Below are 12,905 nucleotides of genomic sequence, written 5' to 3' on the forward strand. Positions count from 1 at the left end.
AATGCTGCTGTTGTGAAAGAGATGTCAAAACTCTACTTTCAGACTCAAAAGGGCATGCTGCTGAGCTTCCCCATAATTAACAGTGTAAAAAATAATTGGCAGAACAGCTATGAAATTTGTGATTACATATTATGTTCACTCCTCTTTGGGCTTTTGTAGGGTGAAAGGCTAAATAGAGCCCAGAACACCATAGAATCAAGTCTCATGAGCAGAGCCAACATTTGTGTGGCTCTGATGAAGTGTGTTCTCGTCATACTTCCTGTTTTGAAAACAGGATTGAAAGTGGAACTTCAGCGATACCACAAGATATTCTTGCTTTCTTAGTATGTACAAAATCAGAAGTCTAGAGGAATAGCAAAACCAGGCTTAAATGATTTATATTTAAATTTCTAAATTGGGAATTTGGAACTTGTGGGAGAGGTTTATAAAATCAGTGGGTATCTCAGACACATGCAAAATTGTCTTGTTCTTCCCTATCTATGTTAGTCATTCACCATTATTGATTGCCTCCTGCAGAAAGCATCGAAGTCTTATCTTATGTAATAAAAATGATGATTTAAGTGAATGACATAGACTAGGATAAACAAGGGGCAATCTGAGCAGGAATGAGGATTTAATATAACCGGAATTGCTACAACTAGGAGCAGCAATATGCCTGAGGTAACTAAGTCATCCAGAGAAGAAACAGGCAGCACTAACATTATAAAATCTAGACAACTGAAGATTTGTGGGGTCGAGACATGGGTAGAACACTAGAATAGCTCTTAAAATATCTGTCAGTAATTTTGGAATAATGTAGAGACACAGAGCTCTTCATGTCCCTTTGAAGATGCCCTGAAATGCACACAGTGCTTGGGTTAGCCCAGCTACTTCCAGATACTGAGTCAAGTCATCAGGAACCCTCAAGCATGAGTCAAGATTGAGCAGGTTTTGTGATATAGCTTGGTATCAAGGAATGTATTTCATGAAGACTGGGGCATCACTTCAATACACCTAGGAGGCATTTTCCAGGATGGATCACTATGTGCAATCCTGATGGCATCTCCATGGAGCTTACTTAAGGCCATATGCAATATGGTCTGGTATTCATTTAGATTTTTGTAAGTTGCTCACAATGCTCTTCCTGTTTACTTAGGTGATATTATACATCCTTCTGAGGTCTTTGATGTAGTTGGAGACTAGATAGTTATAATTATGATTTCCCTGGTTATGATAAGAGATAAATTAGAATGAAAGTTTAGACTCACAAATATAGGATCTATAGAACATTTTCTTTAATTTTGCCAAATATAAATAGACTAGATATTGTAACTGTAATTCTTGCTTAATGACTGTTCTATAATATGTAATTTTACTATGTTAAAGTTAAAAACCTTCCTTTTTGATTAGACAGAAAAGGGGAAATGCTGTGGGATAATGCTTTTGTACACTGGTTTAATAAAACACAGATTGGCCAGTAACCAGGCAGGAAGTATAGGCAGGATAAGCAGACAAGGAAAATTCTGGAAAGAGGAAGACTGAGTGAGGAGACACTAGACTGCCGTCCAGGAAGCAGCATGTAATGGCACACAGGTAAAGCCACAGAACACGTGGAGACATATAGATGAACAGAAATGGGCTGAGTTTAAGTGTAAGAGCTAGTCAGTGGTAGGCCTGAGTTAATCGCCAAGCAGTGTTAATTAATATAAGCTTCTGTGTGTTTACTTGGGTCTGAGTGGCTGAAGACCCAGTGGGACACAAGAAAATTTTCAGCTACAGTCTGGTAAACATTATTCTACCTGATTCAAAGATGCACACTGCCAGAGGATTTTCCATTTTGATATTCAGGCAAATGCTTCTTTGAAAATTATGGAGACAGCTGGCTAATCTTTCATAACATCATGTTTGTTGGCTTAATTGGAATAATTTTATCTAAGTAATTCACTGAGAAAAATGAAGGATACAGGTCAGAAAGAACAGAAATGAAAATTGCACAAGTCCAGCTTCTGTAGATGACAGGATGCCTAAGTCAGTGACAAAAAAGGGACCTTCACAGGCAATTCATAGAGTAATGGTAGGGTGTGGGGTAGAGGGATAGAGTGCTGGAAGGTAAGGGGAAATAAGAAACCGTGGGGGGGTAAAGAGAGGGCTTTACGTATGATCCAAATACAGCTTGCAAAATATTATCTAGAAACAGTTCTACTTGGAGTCAGTGGTTCTTGTCATAGTGAATGAATCAGTCTTCTTTGCAAATACATTGCCCATCACTACAACATGTGTTCCAATTCATTATGATCACTCTGCTTCCCTCCACCCCTTCCTTATGCACCTCCTGCTGTCAATGGGGAGATTCTACTTTCCTCTCAATCAATCAGTAGAAGATGTTTGTATATGATGCCAAGAGAAGTCTCCTCTCTCAGACTTTCTTCTGGAGGGTTTACAATACCAGCTGGGTATAGCTCTGGCAAGTGTTCTCAACTGATGCATCGATCAGAAGACAGGCAAGCAACACTAACAATCTCACCCCCGCAAGTCAAACACCACTTTCTTTATGACATTCATTGGGTTTCCCTTCAGTTTACTCTCTTCCCTCTCACTTTATTTCCCCTTCGTGAAAGGATTGGTAGCTAGTTCACACTATCTTAAACGTTAGCAAGGCTGTGTACTCTAAGCCTTTGCCTGACCTAGCCAGGCATTCTCTGATCTTCTCTTGCAGAATTGCTCTCTCCATCTCCTAGCTCTCATCAGTCTGATAACACTGATCTTCTCCCAAGCTGGGTACAATCTCAGTGTAGTAGACTAGAGAATTTAATGACTGAGATGTTTCTCTATCATCCCCAGAAAACTGTAGGGCACTTGATGTAAGAACACAATCTCTGATGTCTAAGATGCTGCCCACCTCATGGAAGAATCTCAGTAAATCTTGAAGGAATAAAGTTTTTCAGCTGACAGGAATCTTTTCCTGTGTGTGATGGATGTGTGTTCTTGTGGGTATGTGCAGGTGTACATGTAGGTGTTCATGAATGTGTGTGTGAGAGAGAGAGTATGAGAGAGAGAGAGAGAGAGAGCGCCAGAGGGTGCCTTGCAATCCTCTCCTCCATCACGCTCCGTTGACCTTTTGAAACAGAAGCTGATACTCAAACTCACTAATTCAGCACTTCTAATGAACTCCAGGAATCTGCATGTATATACCTCCCAACTCCCCATGATGCCCAACTTTCAGATTTTCATATGAGTGATGAGGATTTGAATTCAGCATCTTATACTTGTATGGCAGGCTCTTTACCAACTGTGCCATCACCCCTGTCTGGAAAAACAGGTTTTGCTGCATTTTTTATTGTTGTTGTTTTTTGAGACAGGGTTTCTATGTGGCCCTGGTTGTCCTGGAACTAGTTCTATAGACCTCAAACTCACAGAAATCCACCTGCCTCTGCCTCCTAGGGTGCTGGGATTAAAGGCATGTGCCACCACTACCTGATTGTGGCATTTTAAAAACCCTCTTCAGAATACTATATTGTTCTACAAAATTAGAAACTCACAAATACTTGGAAATAAAAAAGATCAATTATAAAGTAGTTTTTCTAATTAATTTCTTTGTTCCTGAGATAAAATATTGACCACAACTTGAGGAAGAATGGGTTTAATCGACTTGCAGTTTATATATAGTCTATTATCCAGGGAAGCCAGGAGAGGAACTCAAGCAGGGAGGCAAGAAAAGAAGCATAGACTAAGGAGAAACACTGCTTATGGGTCTCCTCTCCATTGCTTGCTCAGCTGGATTTCTTACACACCCTGGACCACATGCCTAGGTGTGGTACCACCCACGGTGAACTGAGCCCTCCCTCATCAATCGTTAATGAGGAAATTCTCCGCAGACTTTCCTAATAGGTGGATCTGAAGGTGCATCTCCTCAGATGAGGTTTGCTCTTCTCAGGTGACTCTAGTGTGTGTCAAGATGATGAAAAACTAACCTGCACAATATTACACAGTGACTAACACAGCAAAAGAAAATCTAGTATCAGTTCCTGAGGTTCTGTGGCTTTAATTACCTATAGCCAATCATATTCTGAAAGTATTACATGGAAATTTCCGTAACTTAAAACAAATCTTAAGTTTAAAGCCATGTGCTGCTCTGAGATCATGGTGAAATTGAATGTTGTCTGCTCTGACACTCTCAAGAACATGAGCCATTCCTGTGTGTAGTGTCTTCATTGTATCTGATGCCCACTTGTTACTGGCTTGGTAACCCTCTCAGTAATTAGATCCAGCATTCAGCATCTTACACTTGATTTTGTGTAATCCTTATGCAATGCCTAATTTACGTTACAGTCCTACCTTCTTCACATACTGTATGACATCACTTGGGCATATGTCTTCTCCCCTTGTCACTAGAAGACACATGAGGATAGCACAATTTTAAGAGAAAGAAACCACATTTGCATAACTTCCATTCCAATACAGTGTTATAATTGTGATCGCTTAGTGTGCATGACTCATAAAATAACCTATATCGCTAATATATACACATAGAGAAAAGCATAATAAGCATGATGTTCATCATGGTCCAGTTTCAGGAACCCACCAGGACACACGGCACATCATCCTTATAGACAGGGAGGGCTACAATACAAGGATAGCTGAGGAAAGACAAGAAGCAAGGTGTAGTAAGAAATGAACAACATAAGGCCAGATGAAAGGAAGCAGCAATTAGGGGAGGGAAAAGAGCAAAAATCAAGAGCAACTGGCCCGAAGAGTCATACAGCTGAGAGAAAGCTCTGAAATAGGGAGATTGTCCCTAAGCAAATAACCAGGGAGGTGAGAACAGAAGTTTGCTGAGTAACCTGCCTTTTGACAGTAGTACATCACTAGGCAATTTAGTGGTTGGTTTTAAAATGAGTATAAGAATTCACATGGTGGGGCTATGCAGATATGGTGGCTAGATAATCTCAGTCAAAAGACAGAGACTTCAGCATGAATGAGTCTCCCACTAATATAACAAACATCCCACCCTTAGACTTTGAATCTGTTGAGTAGTGTGGAATATCAAGCCTTGATTGTACTTGGAGAATTTCACTTAAAAATAAAAGACCTTTCTAGAGGAAAGTAAAATGTAATTATTTTAATATGAATTAAAATGCAATTAGTTGCCTCAATTTTTCCTTCATACCCATTGAAAGAGCTTCTCTATTCAATCAAATAAGTCTTACAACACATTCAGATAGACATATTAAAAAAAACATAGCTAAGAAATTCTTTGAACAACTTGCCTCTAAACAACTTTGCATATTATGACTGAGGTATGATAGAGTATAATTATTTAGTGTGTACAATGTATTCATTTTATTACATGAACATGGGACCATCTCAACATTTAATCAGTAAGGCAAATATCCCTATCCCTCCCACATTTCCTCCTATTCAACAATGGCTAGGCTATTATTGCCCCCACTGTCTTCTTCCTCCTTAAGCAATTGTTCTTTGGGTTTCTGTCCCATGTTGGTTTGCACTCTTTCAGAACACTGTACTGATAAGATAGCAGAACAAATGCTCTTCTTTTCTTTTTGAGACAGGTTCTTGTTATATAGCCCAGGCTGGCCTAGAACTCACCACCCTTTTGCTTCAGCTTCCCAAGTGCTGTAATTACAGATGTGTGAGACTACAACCATTTACCATGCTTCCAATGGTTCCACCTTCCCTTTGGACTGGCTTAATTCAGTAGACAGAATGAGTTTTCGATTCTTCATCTTAGTGTCTGTGAATAAACGGTTCCATTTTTAAGATGTTGAACTATGTACATGCATATGTGTCGGTAGATGGGTGCATCACAAATATAGATGCTCTTGGAGAACAAAGGCTTTGGACACCCCCCCGCCCCCCTGCCCAGAGCTGGAATTAAAGGCTGTTGTGAGCAGCCAGATATAAGTGGTGTGAACAGGACTTGGGTCCTCTGTAACAGCGGTGTTTTAAACACTGATTTCCCACCCCTTTGTTTTCACTGTATAGATGCACTAGAATTTGTTCCTCTGTGCTGCTTTGGTTGGAATTATGTGCACACTTCACCTTCTTTGCCAGTGTTACTGGGAAAGTCCTTAGTCCCTTTGCATTTATCTCCTCTATAAAAATTGAATTGAATGTCTATTTCATAGGCATTTTAGAGAATCAGGAAATGAACTATTGTGAAGACTGACTACCATGTAGTAAATGAATCTGGACATATTTCTAAGCTGTTGTAATTTTCTTTTCTTATGGAGGTGCTTCAAGACAGGGTTTCTCTGTGTAGCCCTGGCTGTCCTGAGACTTACTTTGTAGACCAGGCTGGATTTGAACTCAGGGATCTGCCTGCCTCTGCCTCCTGAGTGCTGGGAATAAAGACATGCACCACCACTGCACAACTGCACAACTAGTTGTTGTAATTTTCTAATTATCATTTATTATAAAATAACACTATTTTTCATATTAAAATACTTTTTTGCCCAGCACAGTGGTGCATATCTGTAATCCTAGCACTGAAGGTAGAGGTAGAAGGGTTAGGAACTCAAAATCAAGAAAAGCCTGGGATGTGCAAGACCCTGTCCCAAGCCAAAACACAAACAAACAAAAAGCCCCAATTTATTCTTTGCTGCAGATTTTAGTGCCTGTTTTTCTTCATCTTTATAACAATTCTAATCCCATTTCAAACCTATGGATATCATTACTCTCGATTCCTCTGATGTAAGACTACTGTTCTTTTAAGTTATATTACGTTCTGGAATTGATGAGTCATTGCTTTGTCTAATGTTGTACCCAGGTGCCTAGTGTTGACAGCACAACGGTCGGCTGTGCTTGCATCACATGAGGGTGTGTTCTCATGAGGGGCTCTGGGGGGACAGGTGAAGAGTGTTCTTCCTCAGGTGCTGCCCTGAGTCTGCTTTATTTCCCTCACAGCTGCTCGTGTAAGTGTGCCTACGCTGGATTTGCCCGTTAGACTTTTTCTGTTGAATATATATCATAAATAAATAAAATGTATAGGAAAAAATAAGTAAATGCTGTTTTTCTTTTTCATCTTATTCTTCTTAAATATGATATCCAACTAATGTAGCAAACAGTGTAGTAGGCAGGTGTCAATGAACACAAGAATTTCAATTTCTCCCTGTGGATATTGTGAGAGGGGTCCATTAGGTCTGCTTGTTTTTCTCTGACGCTAATTCTACTTGATTCATATAATTTTTTATCTCTCTCTCTCTCTCTCTCTGACACACACACACACACACACAGTGCTAGTGGCACACTCAATGTGCATACAAAACTGGCAGTGATGTAAATAATGAAAAACCTGTATCTGTAAGAGTGAAGAGTTAGCACCATCATTTCCCTATACAGAAGACTGTATTATATAGAAATTTCTTTTTTTAAAGATTTCATTTGGGGGATTAAAAAGATAGCTCAGCAGTAAAGAGTACTGGCTGTTCTTTCAGGTGATAGGGATTTGATTCCTAGCCCTTAGGCAGCAAGCTAGCAACCATCTTTAAGTCCAGCTCCAGGTGATCTGATACCCTCTTCTGGTCTCCATGGGCACTGCATGAACATGTTGCACAGATACACTGCAGGCAAAGCATCAACACATATAAAACAAAATGGAAAAATTATTTTAAACAGATTTTATTTTTAAAAGGTGGGGGGGGGGGTTGGGCACATGAACACAGTGCCCATAGGAGCCAGAAGAAAATGTTGGATCCCATGGAGCTGGAATAACTGCCAAGGCTGTGAGCTGCCCAAGGTGGGTGCTGGAAACTGAGACAGTTCTTACGCAAGAGCAGTAGGTAGTCTTAGTGGTCTTAGTCATCTCTCCAGACCCTATACAGAAGCTTCAAATAAAATTAGATATTACACAGATAGGAGCTGTGATGCTTACAAACATCTGTCATCTGTGGGGATGGATAACAGAGCTGCTAAAAACCAAGTGGCAACTGTCTCATTTCCTACTGAATTTTAGTAACTTGATGATTAAGAGGATTGTCTACTCACTAATAGATTTTCACAGGAAGTGTATGTATTTATAGTAATACAATGTTTTATGTTTTACCAGGATAAGCTGTAGTGTGCAGACATCTACAAATTGTGATAACTCGTTGGAAACACTGAATTCTGCCCACCAAGCTACAGGAGCGGTGCAAATGAGAATCAAAAATGCCAACAGCCACCACGACAGGCTGAGCCAAACTAAATCCATGATCCTCACTGATGCTGGGAAGGTCACTGAACCTGTAAGTCAAATACTCCAAACATGCCACTTTCTTTTAGCAGACAAATTTAAAAAAAAAAGAAACAAAACAAAACAACACCCCCCCAGCTAATTAGCTTTGTTTTGTTTGTTTACCTAATGTGCACCAGAAAACTGTTTTGTAATGGATTTTATCTTGCCTACTTAGAGTCATAATAATATCCCCAGTTACAAGAGCAGAGCTGGGTCTAATCCAGAGCGATAAAGGGGATGTGGAGCCAGGCTGAAGAGCACCTTTGACTCATTTTAAGGGCGTCTGCTATCATGCTTCATTGTCATAAAAATAATGAGGTTATGCTAGCATGCGGCGTTTGTACTTCCAAATACAGTACATCACTTTGAAAAGCCAGAGGCTAAAATTAGCTAAGAATGAACTGAGGGGAAAAAAAATCAACAACTTAAAAAATGTGAAAAATCTCTTTCTTAAAATCTCCCCCTAATAGAGAAGAGTTGAAATTGTGGTTTGATTTGCAGTAGGCTCCAAGCGGCTGCAATGGTGTGGCTATTTAAGGTTTGGAGAGGAAGCCATTTTGTTTCCATAATGTGTCATTAGAAAGATTTGAAATAAAATAGTTAGAGATGAACTCTACTGCCAATTGTGTCCCTGGCCCTGCACGCATCCTGAGCCACTATACCCACTGATTGCAATGAGTCTCCTCTGGTTAATTTTCTACCATAATGGTGGTAACTTGCAGCTGAGGCCATAGAACGTTACAAAATTATTTATGCAATGTTAGCCACTCTTTTGGACCCCAGATCTATTTTGTTTGTCACAGTGAGAGGAAGAGTGAGAAATAAGTTAGCTGGGGACAGACCATGAGTCCCAGTCACCCTGCAGAAGCATGTGAGCTATTAATTGAGTATTCTGTTAATATCATAGGGGCCTATGAAATATTCAGCTCCCTAACTGCGTTATTAAATGAGGTAAACTTACTGAGTAGAATGTTACCAATTATATTTATTTTCCATTTTTCACTTGAATTTCAAGATCAAAATTAACTCACAGCAATCTCAGGGGTTTGAGAAATATATGAGTTTAATCATTTCTTCCTCAGGTGTTGCAGACAGACTTAGTGTGAGAAAGCCAGTGTTGATACAGGGGGAGTGAGAAATCCATCCTTAGATAAGGTAACTGTGAGAAAGGCATTTTCCTTTATTGACTTTCTCATTTACAACAATTGTCTGCTGGGAGGCACAACACTGTTAGCTGCCTTCACTTTAAAAACAGCTAACTGTTTGTCAACTATGAACTTGAGACAGTGGTTACAGTCAATTATTGGACTCTCTATATGTTCTATCCATAAGAACGGTACCTTTGGAAAAGTTTAAAAGTTAAGTATATTTAATGATGCCTAACATATTTTATTGGCTGTGTTTAACAAAAGGCACTATGCCGCAGTTGTTTTTGACAAGCATGAAAACATCACAGCATGAGACTGCAAAAGGAATTATGGAGAGAAATTACAAGTGATCCATCTCTCAATGAATTATCCACCTCAATAGCCCGCAGAACTCAGCTACCAATTAACACCTACTTTATTACATGTTGGGATGTACTTAATAACTTTCATGTGTTTATGCACTATTACCTTGACTGATGCCTCTTGTACAATTAGGCATAATTGGCATATCAATATGCAAAAGTTAAAAGGATTAACCCTCTTAAAACTAATGAGCATTTCTGTATCCAGCTGCTAAATGAGACAAAATTAGCATTTTTCACTTTTGGGCAGGATTTTATCATGCAGTTTCTCATTGTTGGTATTACCTTGTTACATAACTTTAGTTTGGGGGGTTGTATGCTGGACTGCTAGAGAAAAAGAGTTTTCCAAAGTTAAATTAGCTGTAATTATCCCAGCTTTTGTTTCCGCATTCTTAGTCTGAGCAATATGGATTCCTCGATAAGGAACAAAAATAAAAGTTACTTCTGGTTATGTGTACTCAGTGCATAATTATATAAAAGGGTATTTTAGTGAGGATATGTCATTTCACGGAGAAAACTTGGCTCGGAGATCCTGTATTGAAAGCTTGCCATGGCACTAATTTTCTTTCTCTCTCAGTTCTTTTCATCTTTTTTTCCATGCACAATTTTCTGACTAGATACTGACAGAATGTAAAGTATTTTGGCATATTTATTCAAACAAGCCTGTTAAAGTTATCTGCTTGGTTTTTCAGAAGTTGGGCGATGGTGTGAGGTCAAGGGGGAGAGTTCGCATTTGGAAAGGGGGGGTGAGATGTACCCTAAAAGTTTGTATGCATGTTTGCACAAAGCAGTTTTTTATACCAGAGACACATACATGAAAATCTCTACAAAAGAAACATTAGGTGCTCAAAGGCTACATATATGGTGTGTGTCTTGTTTAATAAAAATGTCTTGTTTATAATATCTGTTTATTGGAAAGTCTCATTTTAAACTACTGGACTAACTGATAACATAAGCTGTCTGATATTCACAGTGATTTCATTATTATTTTTAATATTTTAGGGTAAAATCAATAGAATTTTTCATTAATTCACAATTTCATTTGTTGGCTTACAGTATTTTTATATGACTGTTTACTTACAGCATACAATATTATGTCATTTGTAAGTCCTTTAAGATTCTGAAAATCAAAGTTATTTTGAAATGCTAATGTAGTTCTTCAACCCAAGAAATACAAACAGAGGTGAATTTAGTTGGGAATTTGAGAATTCTGATGACCTAAATGTTTCAGGAAAGCATTTCAGTCACACAGGTACCCCATATGACATTAGAATGATATTAGTGTGTGGTTGGTTTTTTTTTCTCTTTAAACATCAAATAATTAATATCAAAATTTCAAGAAGTTAACTTGGTACTCAGGGAATGATGGACAGGTAGGAATATTGGGTGTTGAAGGATGCAGTTTGCAAGACAATTGCCTCTCCATTAAAGAAATCTAGAACGTTCCATTTGAGTGGGAAGGAAGCTCCCTGGTCTCTGCAGTGATCTGTTGTCCCATCCTGAGATCTGCACAGTGAGGCCTCTGAAAGGAGGGTGGCTTGTTTTCCAAAACACACTAGTTGGAAAAGCAGCCTGCAAGGACAAAACATGGAGCAAGTGAAGTTGTCTGTCAAAGGGCAGAAAGGCCATTGTGCAATCCAGCAAATAGCTAGTGCAAAAGGTTCAGTGCACTTCGATGCCTATTTATCATAGGGATGCTCTAGTCTACCAGACAGTCTAAAATAGATATTAATGAACAGCTTAAACAGTCCAAATCAGGAAGCTGCAAACACAGGATCTGCAGGCTGGAGCCATTTCAGCATTTACTGCTGGTGTCTTCCGCAGTGACAAGCATGAATATTCACCATTTCCATCCTGCAAACCCACAGAAGGGCATTACTACATTCATGGCCATCATGAACAGAGAAATATGTTTTCACTGGTGTTTAGATGAGGACTTAGGTCGAGCCATCCCTAAGTGTTAACATACAAGATTCCTCTTACCCCTGTTAACACACTGCTCCTGTTCTCTCTCTCTCTTTTTCATTTCAATGTATTATCAGAAAAAAGAGGAAACAATTTTCTTTTGTTTCTTACTTCTGTCATTATAGGATACTTGCCAAAGTTGTGGCTAGCCAAAAAGGCAGACATAAAAATCACTACTAAAAATATAAGCCTTCTGTTTAGCAGACTTTTTGAGAAATATTATGAGATTGTAGGGCATGTCCATATTTACTTCAAATCAAGCTTATAGTTAGGTTTGAGGCTTTGTTTGGATAAATTGTCCTGAAGTGGATCCTGATATTTAATTAAAATGACACTAAATCACATTGAATTGATAAGACTTGGCATCTCAAACAAAGGTAATTGCCCGTATTGGTTTTGTGCAAAAATAGCGCTGCTTGGAAAATGTGCAGGCAACACAGACTGTCAACTCCATTTATAGATCAATATGTGAAAACCATTGATCAGGCAGGCATGTGTAACAGTAACACTTTGCATTTATTTGTTGTTTTTATACCACATTAAGGCTTACAGGATTATAGACTTCCTAAATATTTTGACTTCCTCATAAATATATGATCTGTTCCATGTTAATTAAATGAGAGTCTGCAGCCATTTCTAAAATTGTTTTTAGTTTGATGGTTTCCTTTTATTGCCACAGATCGTATGATCTGAAAATGGATTAGTTTTCTTTTGCATAAAGATTATTAAAGCTTATTTTAATGTGTCCTATTTAATGTAAGATGTGACTGCCGTTTTGCTTTGGAAAACATAGACACAGACAGTTATTTTCTCATAGTGAGTGGCTGATCTGTTTTTTATTAACTGGGCATTCTAGTGCACAGGGTAGAATTATTTCCTGACATATTCTACACACCCCAAAGATAACAGGTATTCTTGATTTCCCTGATCGAATTTGTTTTCTTTCTTTTCTTTTTATCTAGCTCTGTGACACAAACATCTGATCGAACATTATGTAGAAAACAAACTGATCATTTCAATTAAATTTTAAACACACACCCATGCAATCTGAATTCTATCTTTCTGATTTGAAAACAAGCCTCATGAACTGTCCTTCTGTGCTGCATTCTGCAGCTGAATCTTCCTTATCTCATCAGTGTAAGGACAGTGTTTTGTTCCTAATCTTTATTGGACTATTGTAGATGACATTTGTAAGCCATTTTGGTTTATAAGGAAAAG

General features: G+C 38.6%; 1 protein-coding gene across 1 annotated transcript in view; it reads left to right on the forward strand.

Annotated features, from left to right (window-relative positions):
* The window catches only part of Arhgap15 (Rho GTPase activating protein 15), a 597,450-nt gene that overhangs the window by 19,615 nt on the left and 564,930 nt on the right, over positions 1 to 12,905 (forward strand). Inside the window, exon 2 of the mRNA XM_052725640.1 lies at positions 8,045 to 8,222. Coding sequence (XP_052581600.1) covers positions 8,045 to 8,222 — 178 coding nt within the window. The remainder of the gene's footprint in view (positions 1 to 8,044; positions 8,223 to 12,905) is intronic.

This window comes from Peromyscus californicus, unplaced genomic scaffold, assembly GCF_007827085.1.
Source record: "Peromyscus californicus insignis strain IS unplaced genomic scaffold, ASM782708v3 Scaffold_7__1_contigs__length_154581171, whole genome shotgun sequence".
Taxonomy (NCBI): Eukaryota; Metazoa; Chordata; class Mammalia; order Rodentia; family Cricetidae; genus Peromyscus; species Peromyscus californicus.